Source organism: Pogona vitticeps, chromosome 7 (assembly GCF_051106095.1).
Source record: "Pogona vitticeps strain Pit_001003342236 chromosome 7, PviZW2.1, whole genome shotgun sequence".
NCBI classification, from domain to species: Eukaryota; Metazoa; Chordata; class Lepidosauria; order Squamata; family Agamidae; genus Pogona; species Pogona vitticeps.
The window spans coordinates 7,528,237-7,541,620 of record NC_135789.1 but is presented as its reverse complement, the minus strand read 5'-3'; the positions used below and the strand labels follow the sequence as shown (position 1 = coordinate 7,541,620).

General features: G+C 45.8%; 1 protein-coding gene across 3 annotated transcripts in view; it reads left to right on the top strand.

Moving 5' to 3' along the window:
• WNT4 (Wnt family member 4) overlaps positions 1-13,384 on the top strand; it is a 31,326-nt gene that overhangs the window by 5,066 nt on the left and 12,876 nt on the right. Inside the window, exon 2 of one of the 3 annotated variants that reach the window (XM_078379118.1) lies at positions 9,677-12,298. The exons of 1 other annotated variant lie outside the window; for it this stretch is intronic. In XM_078379118.1, coding sequence (XP_078235244.1) covers positions 12,243-12,298 — 56 coding nt within the window. In that variant the 5' untranslated portion in view covers positions 9,677-12,242. The remainder of the gene's footprint in view (positions 1-9,676; positions 12,299-13,384) is intronic. One more of the 3 variants, XM_078379119.1, reaches the window with a different exon arrangement.

Sequence of the window (13,384 nt, the reverse complement as noted above, 5' to 3'; positions counted from 1 at the left end):
TCTAATACCTCACATTTTTTTCTCTGCCACTACATTTGACCATGTCAATTTGGTGTAGAAAGGTAGAGTCTAAATCTTGATGGTCATCCATAGTACAGGTCTCCATATTTATATCTTTCAATTAAAATTCAACTGAAATAGAATTCTAAAATTACAAATCAACCTGCTGCTAATCAGTAATAATGCTCGGCTTGTTTCGGTCGTGGTGCGAGAATGTGGATGGGGTATCGCCTATCCCGTATCTATCACCTTTCCTCACCCCCTGGGAAAATAAGCTTTGTGTGGGAAATCTAGCAGGCATAAAGCAGCTTCTGTGCTTACGTTCATCTCCTTCAGTCACTTGGGACCTCTTTCCATCCCCATAACTGCTTTTCCATACTTTCCAAGCAAGGAATTGCCTTTCCGAACGTGATTTTGGAACCTTGCAGCCGTGGGTTTTTCTTACAGAGCAGTGGGTTAAGCACACAATCCCATTCTCTGCTCTAGTCCCTTCTCTTGGTGCTTTCCATCAAGATCATGCCGTACCCACTTGCCACCTTTGCTGGTTTTCTCCGGGCTCTCCTATCCTGTGGATTGAAGCTCGCCTCCGTCATGTGTGTCACGGTAGATCCTTTGGGATCAGCCAGGGGCTTAGGTAAATTGCAATGAACGAACATCAGTCCCATTGATTTCAAAACTAATCAAGACAAAGGTTAAGTCCCACCGATTTAAGAGGCTCTCTCCGATGCCCGTATCTGGATCAGAACTGGGAAAAGTTCCTTTTGCTTGAAAGGAAGGGCTCTTCGTGGTTTGTCAAAAGTGTCGCAGGAGAACATGGGAGTGGAGTTGAAAGATCTTGGCAGGGTTATAAGTTAGTTAGCTATTCTAATTAAGAACTGCTGGACAGCTCAGTGGTGGTCTCTGGCTGTGGAGCCAGAGGTTGAGAGTTCGATTCCCCCCACTGGGCCTCCTTGACAGGGGCTGGACTGGATGGCCCCATAGGGTCCCTTCCAGCGGTGCAGTTCTAAGATGAATGTGATCGTTGTAAAGTGAGAAGCCAATATAAGAAATTGTTGTTGGGTCTGTCGAGGTCTCGCTGAAGGTCATTTGGGTGAAGCTAGTATTCCGAGTCAAAGGCTGTCCTCTGAGTGTCCAAAAACATAGGTTTCCTGTCCTGGCTGTCCTTGGACGCTCTTTTGAAGGGATTCCCCCCAAAAGTTGCCAGCTCCAGTCTTTTGCATTTGACCTTTAAAAAAAAAAAAAACTGGTGAGGAGGTAGACAGCATTTGCCTATACATCTCAGCATGGCATTTTCCTTCCATGGTTAAATGCCTGACTTGTTCTTTGGACCCGGCTGGATCTGTTGCGCCTCGCGGTGCAGGGGTTAAACAGCAGTACTGCAGTCAAGACTCTGCCCGGGAGCCGAGTTTGACCCGAAGGGCTCAGGTAGCCAGCTCCGGGGTTGACTCTGCCTTCCATCCTTCTGAGGCCGTTCAACTGAGCACCCCGCTTGCTGGGAGCGAGGGCAAGGTGTAGTCTGTGTCATTAAAAAAAAAAAAGTTGAGTGCCTTAACAACAAGAAGAAGGCTGTAGTAATGAAGCTGGTCTTTAAGGTCCACCCGCAATGATGTTAACTCTTTTTAACCCTCCTGCACCAGAACAGGATCAGAGCCATGCTCAAGATGCTTTTATGAGGCACTTCTGCCAGGATGCTTTCTGGTGCATGGAGAGTTTTGCTGGATAGGGCAAATGCCCCAGAGTTGGCCTTTTTTTGTACTTAGTTCCAAATCACCCTCTGCCTGGGAAACGTAAACTCTCAATGTGGAGAGTTGCCCGGCGTTCTCGTACAAAGGCACTCTGCTCTAGCTCAGAAGTGCTCTTTTCCCTTTTAAAATTGAGCTCTGTTCCATTTCACAACGCCTTCAACTTATGGTGACCCTCTAAATGAGCCATCTCCAAAATGTCATATCCTCAATTGCCCGGCTCAGCTCCTGCAAACTCAACCCCGTGGCTTCCTTTAGGGAGTTGGATTAGTCCAACTCATCTTTGGGCTTCCTCTTTTCCTGCTGCCTTCCACTTTTCTCAGCATTCTGGTCTTTTCCAGAGAATCCTGCCTTTCTCGTGAAGTGCCCAAAGTAGGTCACCCTCAGCTTCAACATTTTGGCCCACAGAGATCGTTCAGGCTTAATTTGATCTAGGACCCACTTGCTCATCTTTCTGGCTGTCTAGGGCATCTGCAAAGCTTTCCTCCAGCACCACACTTCCAACAAATCAATTTTTTCCCCTGTCAGATTCCTTTACTGTCCAGCTTTCACACCCGATCGGTAATGGAAAGAGTGTGGATGATCTTGATCTTGGTATCCAGTGACACACCCTTCTACTGTGATAATTTTTTCTCTAATTCCTTCCTGGCTACCCTTCCAAATCTCAGTCTTTTCCTGATTTCTTGGCTGCAGTCTCCCTTTGGATTGATGATAAGCCAAGGTGTGTATTTAAAACATTTTCACTCATTCAGTTTTTCTCATGGTCAGTGTTCAAGTTACATAGTTCCTCTGGAGCCATGATTTTTGTATTCTTAATGTTCAACTCCAGTCCGGCTTTGCCACTTTCTTCTTTGCTTTTCACTAACCGTTGTTTCAGAAGCTTGCTATTCTCTGCCAGTAAGATCAGGGAATAAGAAAAACATATTTCCACTAAACCTAACTCTGTCCCCTTGAATATGTTGGAATCCCACTGGGATCAGATAATACTGCACAACTAGTTCAGTATATACAATAATCTGGGGCATGAAGGTTCAGGAAGAGAAAGGCGTCACAGAAGCAAGAGTGTTTGCATGTGAGTAGAGCAGAGACAAAATCATAGAGAGAGAGAATTTCACCCACTGGGTGGGATCCCATAAGACGGGTGGCACTTCCCTTACAATTAGAATTAGACTTACTTTGCAATTAGCCTAACCTAGCTTTAAAACTCCAGCCTCAGGGTGGGGCAACAGGGGTGGAGCACCGAGATTGGGGGGGGGCAGCGCCTGCATACCAGCCGCATTACCATGTAGGTAAATGTTGTGACTCGTCCTGGGTGTAAAGTTGAAGGGAAATGCTCCCCAGGCATCTCTCATCTCTGTCTTCTCCGTCTAGCTCCTTGATGCTTTAGGAGGAGCAGGGAGGGGAAGGGTACAAAGCCTGTGCTGGTAGGTTGGTTTTTTTTTGGGGGGGGCTCATGGGCTGCATTTCTCAGGGCAGAGAAGAGCAGGCGCTGCTCTGCCACGCCACTGAGAACGAAAAGACAGGATGTGACACAAAGAGGCATCATCGACACCATCTTTCTTCTTCTCCCACGTGACCACCTGATGGAGAACTCGTTGGCTGAGGTCTACCGGCTGCAAAGCCAGAGGTTGAGAGTTTGAGTCCATCCCTGGGCCTCCTTAACAGGGGCTGGACTGGATGATCTATAGGGTCCCTTCCAGCTCTGCTGTTCTAACTTGCTGTTGTGCTGATGTTGAGTTGCCCACAAGTCATGGCGACCCCCCATTAAGGCATGACCTCCAAAATGCCCAGCTCTCACAAACTCAAGGCGGTGGCTTCCGCGATGGAGCCAATCCATCTCTGCTGGGCAATGCTGGGTCGTTCAGTGACTTGGGTACCAGAGGCTGTGGGTTCAATTCCCCACTGTGCCTCCTTTCTCGACTATCTTTTCCAGGGTTATGCTCCAAGTACAACAGCCTCAGTTTCGTCCTTTTTGCTTCTAGAGAGAATTTGGGCTTGATTTGATCTAGGACACACTAGCCAGGTCGGTTGCGGCGGACGGGAGTTGGTGTCCAGTGCTTTAGGGGGTGGGACTAGCCATGTTCGCACGGCATGGTATTTCCGTGAGAAACAGAGAAAGTGGGCCAAATTTATTTTGCCCATCCCTGCTCTGGGGGGAAGACATGCCCTCTTCAGCTAGGGTCCTTGTCTGCTGTGATAGTCCATGAAGGTCAAGGTTTTTGACCATTTCTCCAAGCCCTTTGTACCTGGTGACCCTTACACCTTGAGATCTATGAGTCTGAATTTTTGGCTCGTCTTGACCAAGCTCTCCCATCCTGTAGAGTTTAAGAGGTCAGAAGACTAGATAGATCCCTCGCACTCCTCTTTCTCTTCCTCCACCCCATCTAGGAGAGACTCCAGCCGTGAGCGTCAGTGAGATGTCTTTCAAGAGATACTTAAATACTTGAGAAGCTTCTCTGCTGGAATGCGTCTTGTCCTGTTGCATATTTTCTCCCCTCCACCTGCCGCTTTGCTCGGCATCCCCATAGGCCAGGACAGGCCACGTGGGGAGGTCCACGGCCATGCCCAAGCACTGCCTTTGGCCCAGTTCCTGCTTCTGGGGTGCCCAAGTGCCTGGGGCACTCTTCGTGGCTTGAAGCTGGCAGACAGGCGTGGGCTTTCTCAGCAAACAGCTCGGTGGAGTTTGACTAACTGGCCGGATTAGCGGTTTAAGCGGAGGCAGCCTTTCACAAGAAGGCAAGAGGGCGTTTGGGGTTTTACCCCTCCTGTTTCTTTCATTCTTTCTATCTCTCCCTGCCGCCACCACCACCGCCACCTTTCGAAAACATTTCTTTAGCCTGCCGCAACTTGCATCGCTCGGGAGAACTCAAACATGGATGAGAACATTCCGCCACTCTCCAGCCCAGCGATATGTTCAGGGCAGCTGTCAGCTTTGTTCTCCGTTGCCGCCACCATCCGCATCCTCTCTTTTTTGGTTTTTTCCTTAAGGAAAGCATCCTCTGAGTTACAGAGATCACAAGGGATTAAGAAGGATTTTCTTATCCTTTTCTCTTCTGTTGGTCTGAATATCCCTCTTTTCTTTTCTCTCTCTTTTTAAAATCATCTCCATTCTCGGGAGGAAAAAGTTATTGGGACTGCCATTTCCATGTGTGCAACCCAACACGTCTTCAGAACCTACGGGAGAGGCAGCCATCAAACAGATTTGTTCATGAAGTAGTGTGAGCAGCAGCTACAGCCCTGACTAGCAATCTGGGTCTTCGCTGCCTGTTAGATCCACTTGGGTTATGTAAGACTGCAATACACAGGCCAAGGACAGAAGAACGGGGACCAAGGATGTGATCAGACATCAAGAAAGATGAGCATCTGATTGCATCACAGAGGGTCATTTTGCTTGGGAGCCCTTCTCCCTTAAAGTGACTCTTCCACCCAGGTGGGAATCACTCCTAACCCAGCCCTCCCAAAAAGAGATCCACTGGGCATGGATCCATGGGACCACTAGGAAATAGCTTGTACCCAACTGCATCACAAGCAATTCAGGATGTGCAGGTTTCCTAATTGCACCATGCATGTGCAAGAGCCATATTGCTTTCACACTGAGCCAACCTGATTTTTTGGGCTCAAACCGCATGAAGCCAGATTTAGGCTGAAGATCAGGGAAAGACTTCCTAACTGTTAGAACAGTACGACAATGAAATCCATGACCTCAAGAAATGATGAGTGCCCCAATGCTGGAGGCATTCAAGAGAAAACTGGAGAACCCTCTGGTTTGATTTGGATTCCTCCCTTGAGCAGGGGGTTGGATTCCATGGCCTTATAGGACCCATCCAACTCCATTATTATAAGATTCTGGGGATCTGTAGTTTTGTGAAGACAGTAGCAGATGCAGATGGTCAGCCTCCTGTTCACCTGGAAGGCGAAATAATTTCCTCTGTGCATGTCTTCATGGACAACAGCTCTGGACACTAGAGGCAGAATCCCAGAACATCTTAACAATGCACTCCATGAAAACGTGTGCCAAATGAGATGTGTTTGTCTCTAAGGTGTCAAAGGGCACTGTGTTCTTATTTGCGAAGGCACCAAGCCATTGATCGTCATGTTCACATTTGCGTGCCAGCGCTGGAAACCGAGTGGAGTAATACCTTTATTAAGGGTACAAGCGTGGCTGACTCTTGAATTCTTCAGAAGACCACCTCGGGGTAGGAAATATTTTTAAAAACAAAACGGGGTGGGAGAAGAAATGAGAGTTTCAAAAAAAAAATGGTCCAGACATTGTACCAACAGATGATCAGCAGCAAGAATATCTAATTAAGTAGTAATGAGTGTTGACCTTACCTGGAGTATCAATCCCCATTGCCAGGAAGTCAGTGGTGGATATCTTTTCCCAGCCTACTCTTCCTCTCTTTGGTGAGGGCTCTTCATCTTTAAATCAGACTTTCAAGAGTCTGTGGAGGGCTCAAATGTTAAACCCTGTTTAGCTCCCATAAACAAAGATGCAGGAAGACCAGCAGCCTAGGGTTGTATAGTTGGGAAGAGAAGGGTGTAGATAGGTGTCTTCGTACAAGTCCCAAATGTCCTGTGGTTTTGGACTACAAGCACCAGGTGTTGTAGTCTAAACCACAGCATCCCATGGATAATGTAATATATAATTGCAGTCATTCTGACCCTCCTGATGGACCACATGAATTGAATATGAATTTAGAGCAGCATACTTCTCCTTGGGAATAATGGAGCAATAAAGGACATCTGTCCAAACAAAAGATAGTGTTATTTTGGAAGGGTTATGGGGCATGATCATTAAAACTTTGGAGGAAATCTATCTCTGCTGGCACACTAATTTTAGATATATATTTTGAGATGTATTAAGATATGTGTATTTTTTTCCTCTTTTCTTCTTTGCTAGTTTTGTCCTGTGTTATTTATTATAATATTTAAAGAAAGAAAGAAGAATGGAACTTAGCAGGCTTTTCTCCAGAGTAAAGAAGCATAGAGTTTGGCTATTGTTATCTCCCAACAACAGCAAATGTTTATAGCTCCCTGGTTCCCTCTACTGACCAGTTTTGATACTGCACTTAGGAAAGATAAAAGTGAGACATTCTGAAAGCTACTGAGGTAACATTGGTGATGAGTTTTAATATTATTACTGTTATAGAGTCAAATTACTTATTTCAAAAGTCACTGTGGACAGGCAGAAAGACAAGGGGAAAAAATCAGCACGGATGGTAACAATAGTCATCACCATCTTCTCCAGTCTTTAATTCTAACGAAAACTGGCCATTCTACACCGTGACTTTAAATATTCATATCTTCCTCTCGTTTTTTGGAGGGAGGGGTTACTTTAAGGCAATATCCACAGGATGTTAAAATGCAGGTTAAAAACTACACAACAAAATCACAGAGAAGGCAAAATAAATAGAAAAGAGAAGATAAAATCGCTGGTAAAATTTAAAGAAAAGATGACGGAGCCAAGAAAAGTTAAAGGAAAACCCAGATGAAAACAGATTTAGAACAGCAGGTGATTGGAAGAGGCCAAGCACCATTAAAAACCGGTATTTCTTTGCTCCATCCATGCATTTATTAATTGGTAACCAAGGAATTTCTTTAGATATTTATTTTCCCAACTCATAGCTTTATGCTAATAATTTTAATACTCTGGGTGGCCATCAAATGACCACAGTGCTTTGTCTTCTTGTAGTTTTTTCAATGCAAAAATCAAACCAATGTTCGTATTTGTGCATTGCAGTTCGGAAGCTAGGAGTGTGTTCCCCCTTACCCCCCCCCCCGGATACAGGGGTCAGGAACATTGGCTCTGGGGCCAGATGTGGCCATCCTGGAGTTGTAGTATGGCCTTTTGTGTTTCCCTAGATGGCCACACCCCTTTTCTCGTTCCACTGTAATTGGGTGGCTTTCCAACTTCTGTTCATCTGCCTTCCCTCTCTTCTAAAACTTTGACATGTCTCTCCTAAAACTTAGTAATGAACAGTTATGAGTGCTAAGATGTGGCCCTGCGCTTTTCATTTGCCTTATCCACCACTGCACCGGGGTCCCCAGAAAGTTCTCTGAAACAGAATTCAACTACTGAGCAAAAGTATCTTAATAAATATTTCCAAACTGCAGTATCGAAATTGGCCACTAGTGGGAACCAGGGAGCATTCCCATGAATTTTGTGGCCGGTTATTAATGACAGTGCAACACTTTACTAGGACAAATTACTTGCACAATCAGAGTAACTGAAATGGCAACCTGACTTGAGCCAGGGTTGGATTTGATTCCTGAGACTTCCTGGGGCCACATTTTCAAAAGCCAGTTGGCCCGAATGCCAGCATATTTGAGCTTCCTGCTGGAAACTTAAGTCTTAGAAGAGGCAGTCTAACTTCTCAGAAATGGTGGGAAAACACCGTGGCTCTAAAACTGTCGAACTGTGCCATCAAGGAGAAGAGGTAGAGCTCTCCAGGGAAGTTCAGCGGGCCAGATTTGCACCTAGGAAGGGCCAGATCCGGTCCCAGGGCTTTCAGTTTTCTAGGCTCTGTTGTTAAGACCATCAATATGTAACCTGTTCAACCGAAGCTTACCCTTCTTCTCTGCTCAGGTGTTTTCCGACTTCCCGGAGGGGAACGCAGGACACCTACGTGCTGAGCAGGGTTCACAACACATCCAGTCGGATCAGGGCACAGCGCCAACCGTTGTTCCCACCTCATATTTATGAGGTGGGAACGTGTGCGGCGACCCAACCCTCAGGGTGAAGGGATGCCTTTGAAAAGGTGTTTTTTGGTTGCTAAGTGGATGGGAAGTGTTTTGTGTGTCAACGTTTCTATATCCCTTCCAGTTGCCTCAGGAAGGTGTCTGCGTTGCAGGGATAAAAAGTGAATTCAAGGCTTCCTGGCCCAGAATTTTCTTTGAGCTTGCTCAGGCAGTGAGTTAAGGCTCCATGTTCTTCCTTCAGCTACACCCAAGGGGAAAGGAAAGCTTTGCATGTGATGCGTGTACATGGGGATAACCTGTTGGCCCTTTCCAAAAATCAGAAGTCAGGAAGTGAGGTGCTTCCAATAACAGAAATCCTGTTGGGTTTGGCATAGCTATGCCTGCGTAATTTTGCAAGGAATTAATGTTCAGGGAGCATGCCTCTTCGATTATGCAGCTGTGTGTGCAATGAACTGGCCACACGGCTCATCACTCAGTAACCCCCACAACCCACTGGGCCTTTTTTGTCTACGGAGTTGCTTCCTTCACATCCACCTTCATGCAGCTTTTATTTCAGTTTACATAGGCATAGCTATGCAATAGGATTATGGCCACCCGAATCAGATGGTTGGCCCACCTCATCCACTATTTCCAACTCGGACGGTGTGCCAAAGTTGCAAGAAGGATCTGTTCCAAGCCCTACCAGGAGGTCACTGGTGGTCTCTCATCCATATCCTAACCAGACATGGCTCTTCTTAGTTTCCAAAATCAGTCAGGATCTAGGAATTTCAAGGTGGGATGATGGGTATAAAGAACATAGGACCCTGCTTTATTCTTGAGTCACATTCTTGGCTCATGAGGACCAGTGTTGTCCATCTTGATGAGGAGCTACAGTTCTCCAGGGCTTCTGCAGCATCTTTTCCTCACTGGCCATTCCTGGTTTCCCCTTGTGGTCTTCCATTCAAGCCTGTAACAGACCTGATCCACTTAGCTTCCAAAATGAGACGAGACTGGATGTATTTATGGGATCTGGGCGAGCAATAAGGCAGTTTTCTATCATGAGTTAGTTCCTTCCTCGCTTGTTTGATAACAAAAGTGGTAACCGAGTTAACATTCCAAAAAAAAAGGACATCACAAGCTGGAATATTATTTGTGGGTTTTTAATTGGAGGATGTAACTAAGGTATTGGTTGTTGTAGTTTTTTTTTAGGCTGTTTGGCCATGTTCTTAAGGTTTTTCTTCTTAACGTTTCACCAGTCTCTGTGGCCGGCATCTTCAGAGGACAGGAGTCAGAACTCTGTCTGTGAACATCTCACATGTTTTGAAGAACTGGTCGGGGTCACCTTGAGTCAAAAAGAAAAAAAAGGAAAAGAAAAACCTTAAGAACACGGCCAGGCAGCCCGAAAAACCTACAACAACCATCAGATCCCGGCCATGAAAGCTTTCAAGAATATACTAAGGTATTCTTCGAAAAGTTGTTTTAAAGGTATTTCAGGGACATTTTGCCAGGAGTTTTTCCAAGCGCTGAGCTCATAGAGTCATTGAGTGGGAAGGGGCCTCGAAGACCATCTAGTCCAACCCCCCTGCTCAAGGCAGGAATCCAAATCAAAGCAGATCTGACAGAAGGTTGTCCCATTTTCTCTTGAAGGCCTCCAGCGCTGGATGGCTCACCTCCTTGTGAGGAATTGGTTCCATTGTTGTACTGCTCTAACAGTTACAAAGTTTCTTCTGTTATTCAGCCAAAATCCTGCCGCTTGAGCCCATTATTACATGTCCTGCACTCTGGGATGATTGAGAACAGATTCTGACCCTCCTTTGTATGACAGTCTTTCAGTCCTTGAAGAGTGCTATCCTGTCTTCTCTCAGTCTTCTTCTTTCATGGATAAATACAGTATGCCCAATTCTTTTAGTCATTGCTCCTAGGGCTTAGTTTCCAGTCCCCTGATCATCCTCATTGCCCTCCTCTGAACTTGTCCCAATTTGTCAGCATATTTCTTGTTATTTCACGAGGTCTCTTCTTGTTGGGCGCCTAAGTAGAGGTTTTGACTCAAGGTGACCCTAACCGGTTCTTCAAAACATGTGAGATGTTCAAGGAGGGGGGGGGTACCACTGCCACCCACCAGCCAAACCGGGATTTGAACCCAGATCTCCTGAGTCCTGCTCTATAACAACTCTGGCTGTGAAGGTCAGTTTAGTCCCAAGTAGGTCTCCTCTCGTTGGGTCAAAAATGGAATGAAGCCCCATATATTCAGAAGCTGCTCCTGAAATATGTTGAGACTGGAACTAATAACAACAAACATAATAAGAAAGATTATAATAATAGAAGATGAACAGGCTGGATCTATTGAGTTCATGGAGAAAGGTGTCTTGGGTCATTCACTCCTCTCTTAAAATACTGTATTTCAGAGTACATATACATTTATTTATTTATTTATTTAAAATTAATGCTTACCCAGAGACACTCTTTTTCAGCTGTACGCTACCGTGGATTTCTACTTGAACTGTTCTGCATCTCTGGGCGAAGGTGCTTAGTGCTGTATCGGCCTCCTAATGAATAACCCAAGCGTGTCGGCTTCTTAAGAGTAGTGTTAGTTTATGTGGTATTTTGAAAAGAATTCCCCCCCCCCCGCCCCGTCAATCTTTCACTTGAGGCCCTTCACTGCAGAGTTACAAAAAGCAAGCGCCAGGATGTGCGAATCTCGGACTCAAGGGGAGGCCGTGCAGCTTTTGTGTTGTCTTGGACCATGTTCTTTAGTATGGGTAAGGACGGGTTTTTCTGACTGCTTGGACTACAAGCCCCATCATTCTCCACTCTGGGAGTTCTACCTAACAGGCACTTTACAGTCACCTAAATGTGGCTCACCTGGGAGAAAGGTCTAAAGCGGAAGGCTTTGAGGCCCAGCTAGGCCGAGCTCTGCCTAAGCTTCCTGTTCCAAGTGCTAGCTGAGATCTTTCTTGCTGAACCGGAAGCTAAACCCTGAACCGAACAATCGCAGGGTCTGTGGTTCAAGTTTTTGTTCCCTGTTGTGAGATCTCGGGAAAAGACTCTTATCAATTTAACTGGTTGCTTTTCTTAAATATGTGCACAATTTAATGATTATTTTATTATAGTGTTCTTATTGTTGCAGCATTTTAAGTTGGTTCTGTCACCACATAATAAAGAGAGAGGGAGCTTAGCTAGGCCTAGCTTTGCTTGAACTTCCTGTTCCTGCCCCAGTGCGAGCTGGGATCTTTCTCTCCGAGTAGAAATCTATGCGGAGCTAGGCCTAGTTAAGCATCAAAGCCTAACAGGTGAGGCCCAGTCATCCAGGTGAACCACATTTAGGTGTGTGTCTGTTAGGTAGAACTCACAAAATGGGGAATTATGGGATTTGCAGTCTGCGAAATGGGAAAAAACCCACATTGAGTCCTGATCCTGATCTATGCAGGTGGCAACCTATGCCAGTGCCCCTGCCCTTTAGCAGTGAAGGGAGACAGGCACACCTGCTGTTGACCTCTTGCGAGAGAGGGATGTTTTCTTTTTCATATGTGTGTGTGTGTGTGTGTGTAGTGCTCCTTCGTACCTGAGAAACCGCAGCCGTTTGTTTGTTTTTCCTATAAGCGAAGGGGAGGCAAATCTGTCAAACTGTCAGCAAAGTAGAAAGCTCAAGGGACATGTTCCTACTGGCGTGATCTCCAAATTGTCTCCCGTGCATTCTGCCTAGAGGGGAACTCACTGGCTTAGCTCTCAAAACAATGATTCCCTGGGCGATGAAGAGGGAGGGACAAGTGGTGTGATTTATTTATTTCTGCTCTCTCCAAGGCAACTTTGAACTGAGCTGGCATGTCTGGGGATGATGGGGACCGTAGTGAAACACATCCAGAAGGTGCTGGATCAGGGTGTGTATGTGTGACTGTAATGCTATTAACCAGGGATATTGGCAAGTCTTTGGGTTTGGGATTTTGGGGGTTGTGGTCCAAAAAAAAATAAATAACTTTTCCAAGCTCTGCTGCCAGAACTTCAACAACAGTGTGGCAACCTCTTCGTTTTGGGGCCACAGCTTGGAAATAACTGGTTATATGCAAAATGTGATTGGTTACATTGGGGTTAATGTGTAAGATATCAAATAGTAACAAAATTAATCTTTAGATGTACTGGGTAACACCTAGTTATTTTCAATTGTTACGTTGTAAGGCATTTTTGCCAGGACGTTTCATAGTTTATACCACTGTTCTGTCAATCTTAATTGTCAAGGGAAGTATTCTTTGGTTTCGACTTTCCTATTTTTATATTTCCTAGGGTCACTATCAAAACCCACCACTAGAGTGTGCCAGAGAGTATTCCCCTTTATTTTCCCAGCCTGGTTGGGGGTGACAATGCACCACCTCCATAAAGTGATGCCCAAATTTTTTTGAGTTGCAGCTCCTTTAACTTTGCCCTGGAGCCTCCACCATGTAAAAAGAGTGCCACCACTACTTCTGACTCTTTATCTGCACAGCCCGGCATCCGGGGGAGAGGTTTGTAGCTCACCTTGAGGTCTGCACCTGGCCACATGTGTCAAGCATAATCCCGAACAGCACACAGGGACACCTGCTAGCCAAGGAGAGGGAGGTTGTAGCTGCAGCGCCCCTGGCTGGGTTTGGCAGTTTGAGAAGCAGTGCTTTTCCAACATGTGTTGCCACTAATTACTTAACATGGTTGGAGCAATGATAAGGATAGCAAAACCTGGCTGCTTAGGAGTAATGAGCAGAGCACAGAGTTCCCTTTAAAGGTAATATTCCAAATTCTGTTCGCACCATGCCCTGCAGCACCCTCCAAGATCTATTTAGAAAGTGTTGTGCAGCAGAAATTGTCCGTAAGGGAAGCCAGGCATCCTGCTCGATGGAACATGTCAGGAGCTGCAGGAAAAGGGCAGCTGGCGAATTTGTTTCCAGAACTTGTTGCTCTAGTCCCATGATACTGCGTGCAATCGTTGAAATGACAGA